Raw genomic sequence first — 21,226 nt, 5'->3', positions numbered from 1 at the left:
TGTCCAGGCGATAGATACTCTGATAACTACTAGGACTTGGGTGGTCCTTTCCTGGTTTGAGGAGAGGGATTAGAATTGCCTCCCTCCACAAGTTGGGGAAGACACCTGTCTGTCATATTAGATTAAAACATTTGAGGAGGATTTCATTTGACGCCGCTGGCAGATGTCTAAGCATGCAGTACTGGATGTGTTCGTGACTGCGTGCAGTGTCAGAAGTCTCAGTCAGTGCCAATTCGAGATCCCACATGGAGAAAGGGGATTTGTAGGCCTCAGAACTGTTCAACCTAAAGTCCAACTTTTCCCTCTAGACAGTCACATGGTTGTGATGAAATGCTGGATCCTGGCTCGCATTGGCAGTAGTTTGTGCAAAATGCTCGGCCAGCGTCTGAGCAATGTTTCTAGGTGTTGTTTGGAGGCACTCCTGGTTCAACACTGCAGCTATCGGTAAACGGCTGTGTTTACTGGAAATCCTCCGGATGGCTTCCTATACTTTTGAGGAACAAGTGGATTGATTGATAGAGTTTAGCAATTCATGCCATGACCGCTTTTTGCTCTCTTTAATGACACGGCAGACCTTGGCTCTCGCGATTCGAAAGGTTGAGAGATTGTCCGCTGTCGGGTGGTGTTTAAACCGTGGAAGAGCCGCACTCCTGTCCCAGATGGCTAAATGGCACTCTTCTGTCTACCAAGGGACAGGTCGCCTCTGAAGAGAGCCGAAAGATGTTGGTATGGATAGATCAGCGGCGTGATGGATCACATGCATGATGTAATCCACCCATTCCTGGACGCTGTCACGGTGTTCAAACACAGCCAACTGGCCGAACAGTGTCCAGTTAGCCATGCCAATCATCCATGTTGGTGGCTTCTGTTCCAGCAACACACCACTGAGTAGCTGAAGGCGGATTGGGAAGTGGTCACTGGAATGAAGGTCATCAGTGACATCCCAGGGAACAGAGTCAGCGAGGGCTGGAGAGCAGATAGATAGTTCGATGGCTGAGAATGACCCAGTAGTACCACAGAAATGAGTCTGAGTACCAGAGTTTAGGAGGCACAGCTCTCGAGATGTCAGGAGGCTCTCCAAAACTCGACCCCGATGGCAAGTAGACATTGAGCCCCACAAGACATGGTGGGCACTGAAGTCTCTCAGGAGGAGAAATGGTTGGGGGACTTGCGCGATAAGATCTGAGAGAGCTTCAGAGTCTACTGCATCCAGTGGAGGTGAATAAAGAGAACAAACTGTAAGCCGCTGACATGCAGAAATTTCAACTGCAACTGCTTGCACGTCGATATCCAGGGGAAGAGCAGCGGAGTGGTGCACATTATTGACAAACACAGCAACCCCTCCTTTGGCTCTTTCCCCAGTCAGGTCATCCTTGCGATATAGGGTATAGCCCTATAGTGCAGGGGCATCATATGCTTTGAAATGTGTTTCCTGCAAACACAAGCACAGGGGGCGTTGCTGTGCTAGCAGTTTCAGTTCCTCCATGTGCGTACTGAATCCATTCATGTTCCACTGTATAATGGGAGCCATCTATCAGGGAGGAAGTACTTTCATCCTAACTTCCTGACGGGGATGGGAGCCCATAATGGGTGGAAGCTCAGGTTTGGAGCGAGATGGTTGCTCCAATCCAACATCAAGCTCCACAGCCTCTATAGAAAAATCGACTGAGATGCCAGAGAGGTCGATGTTGACATCGTCCGGCTGTTTTCTGCCCGATTCCACCGGTGTTGGACGTTTTGCCTTGGATTTTTTTCCCTGGGTAGACCTTGCAGCCACAACTGTGGTTGAGGGTGTGGCAGCATTTGACAGTGTACCAGATGGAACCTTTGGAGAGACAGGGAGCTCCATAATGTCAGCAACCACAGCTTTTTCTGAAGTTCCTGGGGGACGGACAGGCTTAGACACAACTGCAGCAGCACAAGTGCAGGGACACATGCAGGTGCTAGTGCTGACGGCAGCAACCTCCGTTTGTGTAACGGCATCAGTTTTCAGGACTGGCTGTTTCAGAACGGAAGAAAAGGAGGCAGCGAACGTGGGTGGCTGCATGAACTTTTAAAGCTTCTTTGCTTCATCATACGGGATGCACTTTGTGGTTTTAATCTCCTGGATCTTTTGTTCCTCAAGGAAAACTCTGCAGTCCCTGCTCCACACAGGGTGATCCCCAGAGCAGTTGACACACTTGGGAGGAGAGGAACAACCAACTCCCTCATGGGCGCCTTTACCGCAAGTGGCTTCCCCTCGACAGCCAAAGTAGTGTGCCCAAAGTGCTGGCATTTAAAATGCCGCATTGGATTGGCGCAGTAAGGCCATATACTGAGATGTAGGAAACCTGCCTTCACATGCTCCAGTAGTTTGGTGCTGTTGAATGTAATGATAAATGAGTCTGACTTCACGAGTGCGCCATCCACTTGTTTCATAAAGTGTTGCACATCGACAATGCCTCCCTGGGACCATTCAGTTTTCAGTTCTTATTGGGGAATGTCAACAAGACCCCTGCAAGTCACAACACCTTTGCTGTAGTTCAAGGTGTTGTGAAATTCAGTTTCTATCGCAAACTCCCCAAGGCATTGTGCTTTCTGAAGGTTCTTGACTTGTTGGAAGCTAGATGTTTCAACCAACAAGGTCCCATTTTGCAAGCGCTTAACAGATTTCAAGGTGCCAGCAATGCCTTCTAATGCTTTCTGTATATAAAATGGTGAAACTTTGTCAAAACTCCCCTCTTTTCTTTTAACTATAAGAAACACATTCTGCGAAGCAGCATGCATTCTGTTACTACTGACTGAATCAGGAGGACTGGCTACACGAGCCCTCTTGTTGGAATGGGTGTTGGTACCTACCAGCTGTCCACCCTTTCTGCTGGGAGGAGGCAAAGAACATTTTGAAGGATCCATCTCGGTCCCACGAGCAGCTAGGGAACTAGAAGTCCACTAGACAGAGCCCCAAGTGCCTAGGTAAGCCTTATACAACTGAGGTTCGCCAGAGGTTGCCCGCTAATGACTGTTCCACCTCAATAGCCATGCATCTCATCAGCGTGCAGCACACCTTGAGATCAACGTTTTTTTATAGAGGTTTATTCCATCCTCACGATCCAGGCGGTCAAGCCAAGATCCCCATTCCCTGAGACACACAACGTTCCACCGCCGTGCCACATGGTGGAAATACACGGGGTGCATTCCAGTGAGTGGAGATGGAGAGCCGACAAGAGGGTAGTGAAACACATTCCAACCGGCAATTCGACCCGTGGGTGGTTATCAGGAAGGAGACATCCCTCATTTGTGAAGAGGACAGGGTACACAGGTTAGTCAGGGAATCAGCATATAGTAATTCCATAAGAAACCAGGAGTTGACTCCACTGTATTTGTAGAGGGGAATCCCAGTTTCTGCGAGGAGACTGTTAAAGGGACTCGTGAGAAAGGCACCAATAGCCCGACATACCACATAATGGTGAACAGGGTCAAGTATTTTCACAGTGGAAGGAGCCACTGAGCCATAAACCTGACTACCATAATCTAGTCTGGACAAGACCAGAGCACAGTAAAGATGGAGAAGAATAGCACGGTCTGCACTCCAAGACGTGTGGTCCAGAAGGTGGAGAGTATTAAACTTCTGCATGTATGTAGTCTTCCGGTGGCGAATATGGGGCAGCCACCTCAACTTTTTTTTTATCAAAGATAGGGACCAAGAAATGGGACTGTGCAACAACATCTAGGAGCTGGTCGGATAAATAAAGTTCTGCATCAGGGTGACTGTAGGTAATGACAAAAATGCATAACCTGTGTTTTGGAGGGAGAAAACTGGAAACCATGGGAGATGGCCCACGAAAATGCCCATCGAATGGCACCTTCGATCCGGAGCTCAGCAGTTGCTACCAAGTGGGAGCTGAACCAGATGTGAAAATCGTCAACATACAATGCCGGGGTAACCAGAGACCCAACAGATGTTACAAGCACATTGATGAGTATGAGGAAGAGTGACACTTAACACAGAAATGTGTGGGATACCATTCTCCTGAATCTGAGGGGTGCTGAGTGAAGTGCCAACTCGAACCCGGAAGAGCCGACGATGGGATAAGAACACGCTGATAAAAATCGAAAGAGGACCGTGAAAGCCCCAGTCATGGAGTGTAACAAAAATGTGATGGTGCCAAGCCGTGTCATATGCTTTATGTTGGTCAAGAAAGAACACATGAAGGTGCCGGCAGTTAGGAAAAGCCTGTCTGATTGGTGTTTCCAATCTGAATAAAAGGTCATTTGGAGATCATCCTTCCCAGAAGCCACACTGATACGAGATTCGAGTATCGAACATAATTGGAAGCTAACCATCCTCTCAAGCAGTTTACAAAGGAAATTTGTCACGCTATGAACCATGGACCTTGCCGTTGGTGGGGAGGCTTGCGTGCCTCAGCGATACAGGTAGCCGTACCGTAGGTGCAACCACAACGGAGGGGTATCTGTTGAGAGGCCAGACAAACGTGTGGTTCCTGAAGAGGGGCAGCAGCCTTTTCAGTAGTTGCAAGGGCAACAGTCTGGATGATTGACTGATCTGGCCTTGTAACAATAACCAAAACGGCCTTGCTGTGCTGGTACTGCGAACGGCTGAAAGCAAGGGGAAACTACAGCCGTAATTTTTCCCGAGGGCATGCAGCTATACTGTATGATTACATGATGATGGCGACCTCTTGGGTAAAATATTCCGGAGGTAAAATAGTCCCCCATTCGGATCTCCGGGCGGGGACTACTCAAGAGGATGTCGTTATCAGGAGAAATAAAACTGGCATTCTACGGATCGGAGCGTGGAATGTCAGATCCCTTAATCGGGCAGGTAGGTTAGAAAATTTAAAAAGGGAAATGGATAGGTTGAAGTTAGATATAGTGGGAATTAGTGAAGTTCGGTGGCAGGAGGATCAAGACTTCTGGTCAGGTGACTACAGGGTTATAAACACAAAATCAAATAGGGGTAATGCAGGAGTAGGTTTAATAATGAATAGGAAAATAGGAATGCGGGTAAGCTACTACAAACAGCATAGTGAACGCATTATTGTGGCCAAGATAGATACGAAGCCCACACCTACTACAGTAGTACAAGTTTATATGCCAACTAGCTCTGCAGATGACGAAGAAATTGAAGAAATGTATGATGAAATAAAAGAAATTATTCAGATTGTGAAGGGAGACGAAAATTTAATAGTCATGGGTGACTGGAATTCGAGTGTAGGAAAAGGGAGAGAAGGAAACATAGTAGGTGAATATGGACTGGGGGACAGAAATGAAAGAGGAAGCCGCCTGGTAGAATTTTGCACAGAGCACAACATAATCATAACTAACACTTGGTTTAAGAATCATGAAAGAAGGTTGTATACATGGAAGAACCCTGGAGATACTAAAAGGTATCAGATAGATTATATAATGGTAAGACAGAGATTTAGGAACCAGGTTTTAAATTGTAAGACATTTCCAGGGGCAGATGTGGACTCTGACCACAATCTATTGGTTATGACCTGTAGATTAAAACTGAAGAAACTGCAAAAAGGTGGGAATTTAAGGAGATGGGGCCTGGATAAACTAAAAGAACCAGAGGTTGTACAGAGATTCAGGGAGAGCATAAGGGAGCAATTGACAGGAATGGGGGAAATAAATACAGTAGAAGAAGAATGGGTAGCTTTGAGGGATGGAGCAGTGAAGGCAGCAGAGGATCAAGTAGGTAAAACGACGAGGGCTAATAGAAATCCTTGGGTAACAGAAGAAATATTGAATTTAATTGATGAAAGGAGAAAATATAAAAATGAAGTAAATGAAGCAGGCAAAAAGGAATACAAACGTCTCAAAAATGAGATCGACAGGAAGTGCAAAATGGCTAAGCAGGGATGGCTAGAGGACAAATGTAAGGATGTAGAGGCCTATCTCACTAGGGGTAAGATAGATACCGCCTACAGGAAAATTAAAGAGACCTTTGGAGATAAGAGAACGACTTGTATGAATATCAAGAGCTCAGATGGAAACCCAGTTCTAAGCAAAGAAGGGAAAGCAGAAAGGTGGAAGGAGTATATAGAGGATCTATACAAGGGCGATGTACTTGAGGACAATATTATGGAAATGGAAGAGGATGTAGATGAAGATGATATGGGAGATACGATACTGCGTGAAGAGTTTGACAGAGCACTGAAAGACCTGAGTCGAAACAAGGCCCCCGGAGTAGACAATATTCCATTGGAACTACTGACGGCCGTGGGAGAGCCAGTCCTGACAAAACTCTACCATCTGGTGAGCAAGATGTATGAAACAGGCGAAATACCCTCAGACTTCAAGAAGAATATAATAATTCCAATCCCAAAGAAAGCAGGTGTTGACAGATGTGAAAATTACCGAACTATCAGCTTAATAAGTCACAGCTGCAAAATACTAACACGAATTCTTTACAGACGAATGGAAAAACTAGTAGAAGCCAACCTCGGGGAAGATCAGTTTGGATTCCGTAGAAACACTGGAACACGTGAGGCAATACTGACCTTACGACTTATCTTAGAAGAAAGATTAAGGAAAGGCAAACCTACGTTTCTAGCATTTGTAGACTTAGAGAAAGCTTTTGACAATGTTGACTGGAATACTCTCTTTCAAATTCTAAAGGTGGCAGGGGTAAAATACAGGGAGCGAAAGGCTATTTACAATTTGTACAGAAACCAGATGGCAGTTATAAGAGTCGAGGGACATGAAAGGGAAGCAGTGGTTGGGAAGGGAGTAAGACAGGGTTGTAGCCTGTCCCCGATGTTGTTCAATCTGTATATTGAGCAAGCAGTAAAGGAAACAAAAGAAAAATTCGGAGTAGGTATTAAAATTCATGGAGAAGAAATAAAAACTTTGAGGTTCGCCGATGACATTGTAATTCTGTCAGAGACAGCAAAGGACTTGGAAGAACAGTTGAATGGAATGGACAGTGTCTTGAAAGGAGGATATAAGATGAACATCAACAAAAGCAAAACAAGGATAATGGAATGTAGTCTAATTAAGTTGGGTGATGCTGAGGGAATTAGATTAGGAAATGAGGCACTTAAAGTAGTAGAGGAGTTTTGCTATTTGGGGAGCAAAATAACTGATGATGGTCGAAGTAGAGAGGATATAAAATGTAGGCTGGCAATGGCAAGGAAAGCGTTTCTGAAGAAGAGAAATTTGTTAACATCCAGTATTGATTTAAGTGTCAGGAAGTCATTTCTGAAAGTATTCGTATGGAGTGTAGCCATGTATGGAAGTGAAACATGGACGATAAATAGTTTGGACAAGAAGAGAATAGAAGCTTTCGAAATGTGGTGCTACAGAAGAATGCTGAAGATTAGATGGGTAGATCACATAACTAATGAGGAAGTATTGAATAGGATTGGGGAGAAGAGAAGTTTGTGGCACAACTTGACCAGAAGAAGGGATCGGTTGGTAGGACATGTTCTGAGGCATCAAGGGATCACCAATTTAGTATTGGAGGGCAGCGTCGAGGGTAAAAATCGTAGGGGGAGACCAAGAGGTCTAAGCAGATTCAGAAGGATGTAGGTTGCAGTAGGTACTGGGAGATGAAAAAGCTTGCACAGGATAGAGTAGCATGGAGAGCTGCATCAAACCAGTCTCAGGACTGAAGACCACAACAACAACAATTGGGAGTTAGCTGTCGAGAGACGTCGGGTTCTTCCCGGGCTTAGGGATGGGGATAACTACACTGTCTCGCCATTGTGAGGGGAAGGTAGTAGTGGGCCAAATTCATTTGAAGACCCTGAGTAGATGTTGCCTCTGCATAATGACCAAGTATTGGATCATCTTGTTGTGGATGGAATCCAGGCCTGGGGCTATGTAAGAAGTAAGAGCCCGCAAAAATTCCCTTTGAGAGGAGGGAAGGGGGTACGTGGAGGAGAAAGGGGGATGGGGCTGGGGTAAGGACGAGGTAGGAGGGGAAGTGCACAGCTGATGTATATAAAGGCCAACTGGCCCTGCAGAATGCCTGTCTGCCTGGTGGCAGCACAGGAATGATGGAATCACTGGAAAGTGGTAACTGTAACAAAGATCATCATGGCGTGACCTATGTAGGGAAGCCATGAGAGCAAGGGAGGAGATCATGAGATCAATAGCAGTAAAGGTGTCATGAATGGCACTGAAGTGTTTAGAGAAAGATACATGCCCAAAATGCAAGCATTGAAAGCACCTGATGATGATGATGATGATGATTAGTGTTTCAGGGCGCACAACACTGAGGTTAGCAGCGCCAGTTGAAAGCATCTCATGAGTGGTGGGATCTATAGTTTCATATCTCATCTGTAGCACACAACCTTGACCTTCTCTGGGAGGGTATCTCCCTGAAAGCCGGAATGAAAGCACAGGTATTGGTGCAGTTGTCTTTATAACCCTTCTGCACATGTCAAACAAAATGAAAGCCGCATCACTCCAGATTAGCCCAGAGTTCCTCATAAGTTTGCAGGATGAGGTCCTTGTGAAAAATTACTCCCTTGATCATATTCAGAGACTGGTGAGGGGTAATACACACTGGGACATTGTCAAGACGATCAAAAGCGCAAAGAGCAGCTGATTGGGTAGCAGAAGCAGCTTTGATCAACAGGGAGCCTGACCACGTCTTACTGAGGGATTCCACTTCATCAAACTTGTCCTTGATGTTGTCCACAAAAAACAATGGCTTTTTGGCAGTGAATGTATCCCGTCCGTCCTCGTACAGATGAGCTAGTGGGGAAAGTGTTTCATCCCAAGACAGCAAGCCTGGCCCTCCTCCCAGGATGCAGCCAGGGAAGGGAAGGCTGCCAGATCACAGGAAGCAGCCAGCATTCAATGATCCTTTACCATTTGAAGAGATAGCCAGATTTTTGCAGCTTGATAAACTTCATGTGCCAAGCATCCATCCTGATACCACCCACTCTGATCAGGAGCTCTCCCCATGGGTGCCACATAGCCATAGCAGGTGCCACTTGGTATGGCAGTTGTTGCCGGGAGTTCCAGTGCTCTGGGAAGACAGACAACCACTCCTTGGCATATATGGAGGGGGAACAGCTCAGGTGTCAGTGGTGTGATCCTGTGTTGTCTGGGGGCTCAGCTAGGTTGGGACATAACAGCCCATCACAAAAACTGGCTACACATGCTGGTGACCTGGCGGAGTGGAGTGGGGCTACAGCGGGGAAGGAAGGAGGGAGAGGAGTCCACACTGTAGACGCTAGGGAGAGAGTTCTTTCCCAAATGACTTACACTAAAAAAAGAAAATTTAGAAGTGGAGGTCAAATTTCAAGCGGGTTATGTAAATGCCAGAAAGGATGAAGTAGAACAGGCAGGAAGAACGAAACTGAAAGCAATACAGGGAACTACGTGGATAGCCAGGTCAACATGAATCAGAACACCGAGACAGCAGAAGGAGGGGGCAGTGGGGAAGGAGTGGGCAGTGGGGAAGGAGTGAGGACGGGGAGGTAAGGGCACAGTGAAGGAAATGTACCCAGGGAAGGTAGAATGGGCTGCAATAGCTTGGGGTCCATGTGCTCCACGCACGAACTCATGGAAGAACGATGAGCACCCCCTGGAGGGAGGTTACTCATGACTGAGCCCATGAGAGCATTCCACTTCATATCCCTGCAAAGTGTTACACCCAGGTATTTGTATGGGCTGCCCAATTCGAACATTATGGTGTGGTGGTGGTGGTATGTTGGGGCTTATGGGCGCTCAACATCGAGGTCACCAGCGCTCTGACACACATTAAAAGGAACGAATGTGGACAGACCTAAGAAAACTAAAGCACACACTCAAAGAAAGCAGGAAAAGAAGGAAAATGCTACATAAGAAAGTAAAACCTAAGGAAAGGGGAAACATAGCAACAAGAATGTCACAGGAAATTGTTATTGGCTGGCCACTTACATAAAATATGGGCGAGCTTGTCACACAGTGAGCAAATTAAAATCCTCTCCCTAAAATCTTTGTAAAAACATTTGACAGGGCACAGAACTTTAACATTATGTTTTTTCATTTTGTGAAGTGCACAATTTTACATTTTTGAACATTTAAAGCAAGTTGCCAATCTCTGCACCACTTTGAAATCTCATCATGGTCTGACTGAATATTTATGCAGCTTCTAGCAGACAGTACCTCTATATAGATACCTGCATCATCTGCAAAAAGACTCAGATATTGGATGGTAGTTTTGTGGATCATTCCCACTACCCTTCTTGTAGAAGGGTGTGACCTGTGCTTTTTTCCAAGAAATAGGATTAGGATCTCTGATAGATTGTAGTCAGAAGATGAACTAATTCAGCCGCAAATTCAGTATAGATTCTGATAGGGATTCCGTAGATTACAAAAATACATCTATTTAGGAAGGTAGCTAAAACAAGGTCATTAACACACAACATGAACAGCAAAGGTCCCACCACACTTCTCTGGGGCACACCTGAAGTCACTTCAACATCTGATGAGGACTCTCCATGCAAGAGAACTTGCTGTGTCCTTCCCAAACAAGTCCTCTGTCCAGTCACAAATTTCACTTAATACCCCATATAATTGAACATTTGACCATAAGGGTAGTGTGGTGCTCAGTGAAACACTTTTCTGACATCAAGAAATACTGTCTCTAGCTCATTGTCTTAATCAAAAGCACTCAGTATATCACGTAAAAAAATTGCGAGTTAAGGTTTCACATGATTGATGTTTTCGGAATCTGTGCTGGTTGGCTTGTACAAAGTCATTCTTTCAAGATACCTCATTATGTTTTAGCACAGAATATGTTCTAACACACTACAACATATCAGTGTCAAAGATATTGGATGGTAGTTTTCTGGATCATTTCCACTTCCCTTCTTGTAGAAGGGTGTGACCTGCGCTTTTTTCCGAGAAATAGGAATAGTATCTCTAATAGATTATAGTCAGAAGATGGACTAACTCAGTTACAAATTCATTATCGAATCTGATAGGGGTTCCATAGCTTACTAAAAGTACATCTATTTAGGAAGGTAGCTAAAACATAATTTGTAAGTAAAACACACTACACACTTGAAGATAACTTACAGGTCTCAGAGCAATGGTTATTAATAAAAGGTGATAATTTCAGCACCCTGTCACACTGCAATGCGTAATCACACTGTAGTGCTTTTATGAGCCAGTGGGCCATGATCTATAGTGCATTATAGTAATGTTTAGTCTTCTTGCGAGTTCCACATCTCTCATTTGAGGAGATGCTGATTCAAGTTTTCCGGGCAGACTGAAGGGTGGATGCGGAGATGCAAATGATTGTGGTCAAAACTACGTTTTTATCATAAGATGTTTGGTGCAAATTGTCTCATCAACAAACCATTTTACAGTGTGGATAAACTGGATGAAACGTGGAGTTGTTAAGACAGGTTGCCTTTTTATTCGCTCTGTCTAGCAGTCCTGATCTAGGTTTTCCTAACTATTTTCAGGTAAATGTCACGTTGGTTTCTTCAGCAAGCCACAGCCGAACACCTGTCCTATCCTCAAAAACACACTTACATATTCTATGTGTATGTATATTGGAGCTATTTATTCCTGGATAAATGAATAAATAAAATAATAATCAGAAGAAGAAACTGAATTTTACTGATAGAAGCAGGAAATATAAAAATGCAGTAAATGAAGCAGACAAAGAAGACCATAAATATTTAAAATGTGAGAATGAAAGAAAGTACAAGATGCTTAAGCAGGTAGGGCTAGAGCACAAATGAAAGGCTGCAGAAGCATGCTTGACTAGGGGAACGACACATGCCACCTATGAGAAAATTAAATCACATGGCAAGCCAGTGTTAAGAAAATAAGTAAAAGCTGAAAGATGGAAGGAATATACAGGGTGTACATAAAGTCCAGCAACACTTTCAATTATTTATTGCACAAAAACTAAACACTGTACAGACGTCATATGTTGCATTTTGAAGAGAAACTCTGGAAATTTTTTTTACAAACATTTGATATGCAAGCCATGAGTGACCTGGCAGATGTCAATACGGTAATTGAATTCTTGTCATGCCCATCCCAGCATGGCATCCTCGACTGTGGTAGTCGCTTCCCGAATTCTCTACTGGAGCTCTGCTACATCACATGGTACATACACCAGATCGTTAATGTATCCCACAGAAAAAAGTCACACGGAGGGATATCTGGTAACTGGGGAGGCCATTTCATGAAACAGCCGTTCCCTTCTGTAGCATGGACAGTCCATTGATACGGCAGCTCTGTGTTCAGGTACCCATGAACTTCACAATGAAAATGGAAAGAGCACCATTCCTGCTGAAAGATGATTGGAGAGTCCAACTGCATTTGAGGCATCAGCCATTGCTGCAACATGTCCAAGTAGGAATATCCAGTGATGGTGCTTTCTGTTAAGATGAATGGCCCGCACAGTTTTCAATGTGACAAGGCACAAAAAACATTTACCTTTGGGGAATCACATTCAAATTTAATGCATTCGTGTGGACGCTTTGTACCTGAGATTCAACAATTATGCCTGTTCACTTTCCATTTGTGTGAAAAGTGGCTTCATCACTAAAAATTAGGTGATCAACAATGCCATCCCCATCTTCATTCAATTGTTGGAAATGCGAACAAAACTCAAAACACTTGTCTTTGTCGTCGTCATTGAGCTTCTGCACTAGGTCCAATTTGAATGGTCAAAGGACTTCCACACTGTCACTGGAGCCATTTTGAGTTCATGGGATGCACAAAACACATATTTCTTTGGACTCCTTATGAATGTCTCTTGTATGTGCTCCACATTCACTTCACTCCCAGTGGGACGTCCGCTTCTATTTGCCGGGCACAAGCAACGCGTTATAACAAATTTGTTGTGCCAGTGGTAAATGGTCTTCCTTGTTGGTGGCTTCTTATGGTACTTGGTTCTAAACATCCGTTGAACACCAACACACAGAAAGCTAGCTCCGCACCTGAACTCACCATGTTTGTGACTAGCACTGACTATTGGCAAATTACCAAACTGCACTGCAATGGTGTGTGTGTGTGTGTGTGTGTGTGTGTGTGTGTGTGTATGTATGTATGTACTCCCTGTATATACAGGAGAAATGAACCTTAAGACAATCTTTTTAGAAAGAGTAGTAGTACAGGTGTGATACAGCGAGAAGAATTCAACAGGATACTGTAGGACCTAAGTCATAACAAGGCCCCTGGAGTAGATGACAATTTTCCAGAATAATTACGAACCTGGGTAGACTCAGCTATGACAGAACTGCTCCACCTTGTGTGCAAGTTATCAGGACAGCCATAACACCTGCTGACTTCAATTAAAATATAATGATTTCTATTCTGAAAGAGGAAAGTGCTGTAATATGAGTTAATTAAGTAATGGTTGAAAAATACTGAAATGAATTATTTATAGAACAATGGAAAAACTGGAAGAATCTGTCTATGGGGAACATTGGTTTGGGTTCTGCAGGAAAGTAGGGGCACATGAGGCAGTATTGACCCTATGACATATCTTACAAGATACTTAAAGGAAATCCTACATTTATGCGAGGGACACACCTACTGAGAGACAAAGTTGAAGCAGAAGATGTCTGAGAAATCACTGTGCCTCCTTCAATTGAAATATAACAGGACACACTGATAAGGTAGAAGATAAAGTCTGTGGTGTAAGCCCTTGACCGAACTAATGGCCCGACTGCTGGCAGAGTGCATACTTTCTATCCCCTGTGGCATTACGAAGTCTCTCTCATCCCAGCTGTCCTTTACCCCTGGGAAAGATCTCCAGTACTCATTCTGACAGTAGGCGGAATGGATCTGGGGCCATTCTGGAGGGACTGAAACAAGGAGAAATCACCACCCTCCCCAACTTGAATCCAGGACTTGAAGGGTCAGAGAAGGACACAGTGAGAAGCAAATATTGATGATGAGAAATTACAAGTGCAATGAATATTGCAATTCAGAACTACGATGAACACAGAAAGGATGACACAGAGAGAATAAAAGAGAGGCAATAAGATTAAGATTAAAAAGTAATGGTGCAGATAACAGTTGATGCAGGGATACACTGAAGAATAAGTTCTTATTTCTGGAGTTCTGAGAAACTTGAACTGGGTAGGAGGATTCAAACAGGCCATTTGATTTGGCAAGCAGTCAGGTCCCTTGAGTCAAGCTGTAGAGCGTGTTCAACAATTGGGTAGGTTACAAGTTGGTAATATACATCTATGCCCATTGCAGCTGACTTCAAGAAATTTGCATTCAGCAAATAATTTGGAGTACTACTTCATACAGCTGCTGATCATCGATTCATGTGTAAGTTTCATAAAGCTGAGATGGAGTATATGACAATAAAAATGGTCTTGATTCCTTGTGACAGCGTCATTTTCTCAAAGTGGGAATCAAGTACTGTTGCAAGTTTAAAAGGAGAGATACGTAAGACTATGATATAAAGACATCAGTCGTTACTCCTGGAGGTTTATGTCGGGCCAGGAACATGCATGGATAGCCGAAGTGATTAAGGCAACCACTCGCAGTAAGTGGGAAATCTGCGCTCGAGTCCCAGTCCGACATAAATTTTCATACGTCACAACTGGATAATATTTCAATACCAATTGCAGCTGATGTCATGAAATTTGCATTCTGTGAATAACTTTGTAAAATTCACATTTGCTGGCTTTGCCAATTCACAACAAATTTGATATCTTTCAACCTATCCCATATTGTCGACTACGCTACAGATCAGTCTGCCACTGCAAACTACATTTCATAAAATAATATAGACAGAAGAGAGTATTGCTGGCATTCTCTTCTCTTCCTGTTTACATATATGTAACATCATGTGCCCCATCTTTGTTATGTCAGTGGATGAAGTCAACATCTCTTGTTAGTAATTTCAGCTGACCCAATTCTGTGTTCATTCACAAACTCAGCCACTTTCTTGGTGGTCACGCCTACATGAAATGCTGAGAAGTTAGCACGTGTAGTGTGTAAACAACATGCAGGATTCCACAGATTCCTCTGACTTTTATTTACCATAAGGAGCACTGGAGGCAGCCACAGTGGCTGGGAGTATTTGGCAAGTTTTACAGCAATTGCGAGGGTAGGAACCTTGTAGAATCCTTGACCTGAATACCCTTTTCATAAGCGAGGATTACTGCTGTCACACATGCTCTGCCTCAACTGCCTCTGTTGCATAAACATGAGAACTATTATTACATATTGACCAGTTGCTAAAATTTTTTTATCAAAATTCTGCTGTTTCTAATTGATTTCAGTTTTATAAAATATACTGTGGCTGCAATGGAATGGTAAGAATTTTTATCTTTTAGCCTCATACAACACCTGAGTTTGTCCAATTAATATCACTTACATTACATTAATACTTGTTTCATAGATCATAAACGCAAAATTTCATAATGATGTGGAACATATCCTTTTTTCAAATTGCTGCTTCATATCTAAAAATTCATCTACTCAGTAGAAGGAACTGTCATTCAGAAATACTTTTAATTGTTTTTGAATGCCAGCTGGCTATCTGTAACACTTTCAATGATATCTAGTAGATGCCCAACAGTTTCCGTGGCAGCATAATCCACCCCTTTCTGTGCCAAAGTCAGATTTAACCCAGAATAGTGATCATCCTTTCTTCTAGCGTTGTAGCTGCAAGAAAAGATAGTCTTCACTACTCTGGATTAAATCTGAATTTTTTACAGAAAGGGGCGAATTATGCTGCCACAAAAATCTTTGGTCATCTACCAAATATAATCTGCACATGTTCATACCTTAAAACAGTGCAGTAATATCATCATGTTTTTAAAAGCTATTTTTAACTGCTATTACTGTTGAAGCCTCCTACAATTCATGATCACACATGAATGTTATTTCTACGTGTCAGACTGCATCACTTAGTACTTAAAATATTGAATTACTATCCAGAGTGCTTCAAATCCGCATGGGATTTTATTTCTCTGAACCTTGCCTCTTATAACAATATAGGCTCCTTGAGCAAGTTTAACATGCGTAAGACTGGGAACTGATGGCAGCAAAAGGAAAGGTGGAAGCAGATAATTGTGGGAAATAGCAGTCGTCTGTGTGTGTGGAGAAAAAAAGTATTTTGTTTGTTATTTGACCCATAAAAAACTATGTAAAACGGAAGTTGTTTTTAACAGCTCTATACAATGGTACGAAATCATTGTTTCTAACACTCAGAGTGTTTTTTTTAATTTGTGCCCTGACTTAAAACAAACACAATGATTATTAAATAGACAGGCCTATCATAAATGAATGTGTTACCTGGACATGAAGTGCTCGAATACGCTCATCATTAAAACTTCCTGGTGAGTAACATCGAAGTTGATGGTTTGTTTTGTTCACAAGGTTTTGTACAGCTCGCTCATGTTGCTGAAGAATGGCATTCCGTTCTCTGCTCAGGTTTTTCTGAACATCAAGCATCTTTCTATCGAATACTTCTGTACAAGAGAATGTCCTCTGCCGTTTCACTGGGACGTGGTGCTCAGTGGGATCTGCAGAATGTGTACGTTTTCTTGATTTACCAGTAACCACAGGATTAGGTTTGACTTCAGATATTTGTTTTTGATTTTTATCTGTAATCCAGTACCCTCGACTACGGTAAGTCAGGTTCTTATTGGGATTTGGAATAACAAGATTCCTCCATCGCAATCTCACAGCCTTGTAACGTTCTTCATCAGTCTCTAGCTTTTTCAAAAGTTCCCATTCAGGATTATTATTGTCCGCATTCTCCTCTGGATCACTGCTCACAAACTCCCCACTGTCAGGCTTCACATGTTCAGTCTTTCCGGTCTCCAAATTGTCAGACTTCACTTGTTCAATCTTTACAGTCTCCAGGTTGCCAGACTTCATTTGTTCAATCTTGACAATCTCCAAACTGTCAGCCTTCATTTGTTCAATCTTTCCAGTTACCCCATTGTCAGGCTTCACTTGTTCAATCCTTCCAGTTACCCCATTGTCAGGTTTCACTTGTTCAATCTTTCCAGTTACCCAATTGTCAGGCTTCACTTGCTCAGTTGCAGTTTCATCATCAAACTTCACTTGCTCACTCTTTATAGACACCTCATTGTCAGACTTACATTGTTCAGTCTCCAAATTGTCAAGTTTCACTTGTTCAGTATCCAAATTGTCAGACTCCAGTTGTTCAATCTTTATAAACATTTTATTATCAGATTTCACTTGTACAGTCTCCAAATTGTCATGTTTCACTTGTTCAGTCTCTAAACTTTCAGACTTTACTTGTTCAATCTTTATGGCAATCCCACTGGCAGGCTTCAATTGTTCAGTTTTTTCTGTATCTCTCACATCCGACTTCAATTTTTCAGTCTGCCCACCTTCAGACTTCACTTGTTCAATCTGTCCAACCCCCAAATTATCACGCTTCACTTGTTCAAGCTTTCCAGTCTCCCCACTGTCAGACTTTCTATGTTCAGTCTCCCCACTCTTAGACTCCATTTTTTCAATTTTTCCAGTTTCCTCAATATCAGACTTAATTTGTCCTAATTTGTCGCCCCTTTGATCAGCAGAAATAACTTGTTCGTTTTTTCCAGTGCTCCCTAGTATCTGTTCTGAAGCGGCATTTGGCTCAAATTTGTCTATCACCACAGTACTGGATACAAAATCTGGTTTGACAGCCTCCGCAGAATGTAATGGGTTGTTTTGCACATTAACATTCTTTTCCCCTTCTCTTGTATTATTTTCATTGCGGTTAAGGCCTAGTGTAACTAAAGCCACATTTTGGCTGTCCTGGAGAACGTTTTCTTCTGGTATCATAGGCTTCGGTTTAACTTCATTTCTTACATTCTTCCCATCGTCTAATATTAAGTTTGTAAGAATACCTGACTTCGTGGCATCAAATTTGGGAGAGTACACGAGTTTTGCAGCATCGAGGGGTAAAATGCCAGAAATGTTCTTTGCAAAATTTTCATCACATTTTTTAAATGAATCTTCCTCATTCGATTCATCGCTCATAATAGTTTCATCAAGTACAATAAAGCTATCGTACGATATATCAAACGGTTTCCATAACTTCGCAGATGGAAGTGTGTCTGTAGTCTGCGAGCAGATGACCGAGCTGACAGTAGTTGATGTACTTCCCTTTTCTGTACTACAGGATGCTATTGTTTTTTCATCACCAATATCTTCGCAGGGAAGTCCTTCCTGTTCTTTAATCGAAACTGTCTGAATCTTTTCTTCTGAATCTTCCGTCAGGCTGCTTTCTGCGGACGAAACTTTTTCTTGTAAACCTGACACGAATAATTGAAATCCGGTGTCAACTTGTTTACAAATAGGTGACGACACAACGGGTGACTTGATAAAACGAAGTTTCCAAGGTGTAGAAGTATTTATGTTATCAGAATCTGCAAAGGAATCCATGCCACTTTCCATTGTACACGCGACAATTTAGTTCTCTTTTTCTGTCACAAATTAAAATTTTTCTCACAGAAACAAGGTCTCCAACATTGACTAAACATCTACTGATAAAATACGATAAAAACTCTTTAATAAATGTAACACATTACTATGTGCCAAACACGTACACTATAACTGCTTCTTGCACAACGAATATGAACAATAAACACATTCAAACTCGCTCCAACTTTTCAATTCAAAGAGTTTACTAAACAAATAACACAGTCTTATGTCAAACTATGCTAACAACTTTCATGGCTACAGATATACTAGGTGCGTCTTACCTGCAAGAAAAACAGTGGGATGAAAACCTATAGTGACAAACGTGAAATGATTCGCCATTGAATCGAAATAAAAGCACTGAATATTAGAGCTTATTTAGTTAATTTGAGATTTGACCTGCCAATGTATTTATACTACTGTCACAAAATACATCGTTGGTATGTTGAGTAACGAAAGCGCTGCAATTGACGGAAAGCACTGTAGTCAAGTTCAGAAGTGGATAAGTTTTCATTGGAATTTTAAGGGGCATACGTTAATAACAGAATATGATACAATGCTTGCTGTGATAATAAGTAGTAAAAGTAAATAAAGAATATAGATCTTCAGTCAGTTTTGAATGACGAAGAGCTGCCACTATTATTCACCTGACAAACAGGGATTCGTCTGCTTATTGTACAGTTAGTGACCTCTGTTACAATATCGAGAGTGGTACTAAGGGAACCAAGATACAATGTGATTACTTAATGACGAGGATAAATTTTGTCCACTGTTTTATAAACCGTATGGTAATTACACGTTATATTTTCATAAATACTCATCAGTTTTGCTTGCGAATGCTGATTTCCTTGTTTATAATTCTACACTTTACCTGGCTTGCAACTTCATTTCTTAATTTGCTACTTTATGAATCAACAATTGCTCTTAATCACGAACAAAAAGCATCATTATAGCTACCGTCAATTAACCTATAAAATATATGTAAGTAATCCGAACCATATTATGAACCTGACAGATTCAGTCGAAACAAAGGGATTACTAGCCATTGCTATGTTCCCTTATATTTTCGTAGGTACGGAAGGAAGAATTTGTGCAGGGGAATACCCTTTAGTTCTAGAAGACCAAATGTATGTGAGGGCGACGGTGACTATGGAAGCCGCACTTGTGATGTAATACGTAATGAGTATTATTTACGGCTCACTGACAGTGAATCCTTAAAAACACGGACCAAAATGGGATCTAAAAGCGTTGTGTAACAAGTAGTACGTCACATGGGAGATTCTCATTTTTCCAATGCTTCCTCACAAACAGTGTGACAAGTTATTTATATTGATGCATCTTGTAAATTATTAATTTTTAATGGGTAACAGTGGAGGGGTTATTGTATCAAGAAGGGTTCATTCAGTTTTTTCATCATGTCGTCACGGTAACGACTATTTCCATCATCATTATACGCTAAGTCGAGATGTAATAAACATTTGCTTAAGAAGCTGCAGACCTTTGTGAATAACTCAGTGGACTTGTGTGATAAGAAAAACTAACGGGACTGTTGTTTTTTGGAGACGTTCAATGCATCGTGAGATTTTATTATAGTATTTATTAATGAATATATTTCTCCCACCTCCCACAACATTCTCAACTGAAATCTGACATCTTTTAGATAAGTGTAGCGTACAGAGCATTAGTCTTCACACAGTGAAGAAATATTGACTCTCTCTCTCTCTCTCTCTCTCTCTCTCTCTCTCTCTCTCTCTCTCTCTCACACACACACACACACACACACACACACACACACACACACAGGTTCATTTTTTAGGGGGGGGGGGGGGGGGGCGGAATTAGGACCATAAACGAGTTCAGTAACAAAAGTATGGAAGCATTCATTCACTCTGTTCATAAGGTTTTCATTATCTGCCACACACAAGCACATCTGGTTATTAATGAGCATCATATGGTAACAATTATCTGAGTGATACACTGTGAATAGCAGTAGCATCTGATCCTGAGCGGCCATGGTTGGGGATGCTATGCAGACTGTCAGTGCAAATTCTTCATTGTTTGAAGTGCCATGCATGCTATCAGTGTAAATTTCTCATGAAATGCCAAGTATTGCATTTTCAATGCTGTAGTTTTAATATGTCAGTGGAAGAGTGTATCACTTGCATAAGGAGGGTTGTCATTGCTCTAGAACTGCATAATATGATAAGAGGTAGACTGTGTTCTTAAAAAAAATTCTTAATCCCTCTGCTGCTGATTTGTGAAAACAGTTACTATTCTATTAGAAACGTTAAATTCTGTGCTGTGATCCATCTGACTGACCACATAGTTAAATTGTCACCAGAAATCTGTTGTGTCTGCTTGTTAGTCAATTTATTAGGGCTTGCTTCTGGATTGGAAATTCAGTTTTATTTCTTTATAGTAGTAATATTTCTCTCTCTGTTTTCAAGTCTTTGTGACTGATTTCGGTATTCCTCAACAATGACAGCTTGCCAATTTACAGTTAATACATCAGAATACCCCTTATTTTAAAAATAAAATAGATCTCCTCTATTATTTCCTTTCTGGCTATACAGTAGCTTATACAAAATTGGTGCAACTGAAGTGGCAGTTATTCTTGTATATGAGGATAGGAAGAAAATTCATTTTAGGCTCGCCAATTTCGTTTTAGTTCAAAATGTTTTATGATAACTGAATAAATATTGTTGTAGCTTTTATGTTGCTGTGGTTCTCAAAGACAACCTAAATGAGAAGAAAACTGGCTAAAAGTGCTAATACATTGTAAAAATGATAAGAGTCACTTACTTGTGTGCATTGTTGTGTCTGTTAGGTATCACAGTCATAT

General features: G+C 42.0%; 2 protein-coding genes across 3 annotated transcripts in view; one reads left to right on the top strand and one right to left on the bottom strand.

Moving 5' to 3' along the window:
• The window catches only part of LOC126419063 (uncharacterized), a 70,713-nt gene extending 52,172 nt beyond the window's left edge, over positions 1–18,541 (bottom strand). The window contains exon 1 of the mRNA XM_050086142.1: positions 16,237–18,541. Within this exon, the coding sequence (XP_049942099.1) occupies positions 16,237–18,360 (2,124 nt within the window). The 5' untranslated portion in view covers positions 18,361–18,541. The remainder of the gene's footprint in view (positions 1–16,236) is intronic.
• A 305-nt stretch (positions 18,542–18,846) lies between these two features.
• The window catches only part of LOC126419065 (ankyrin-1), a 155,726-nt gene continuing 153,346 nt past the window's right edge, over positions 18,847–21,226 (top strand). The window contains exon 1 of one of the 2 annotated variants that reach the window (XM_050086144.1): positions 18,847–19,172. Coding sequence is in view for 1 of the 2 variants with exons in the window: in XM_050086143.1 (XP_049942100.1) it covers positions 18,941–18,968 (28 nt within the window). In the remaining variant the exon portion in view is untranslated. The remainder of the gene's footprint in view (positions 19,173–21,226) is intronic. The other variant, XM_050086143.1, reaches the window with a different exon arrangement.

Source organism: Schistocerca serialis, chromosome 9 (assembly GCF_023864345.2).
Source record: "Schistocerca serialis cubense isolate TAMUIC-IGC-003099 chromosome 9, iqSchSeri2.2, whole genome shotgun sequence".
Classification (NCBI taxonomy): domain Eukaryota; kingdom Metazoa; phylum Arthropoda; class Insecta; order Orthoptera; family Acrididae; genus Schistocerca; species Schistocerca serialis.
The sequence above is the reverse complement of the archived record's forward strand: the minus strand, read 5'-3'. Positions and strand labels throughout refer to the sequence as shown.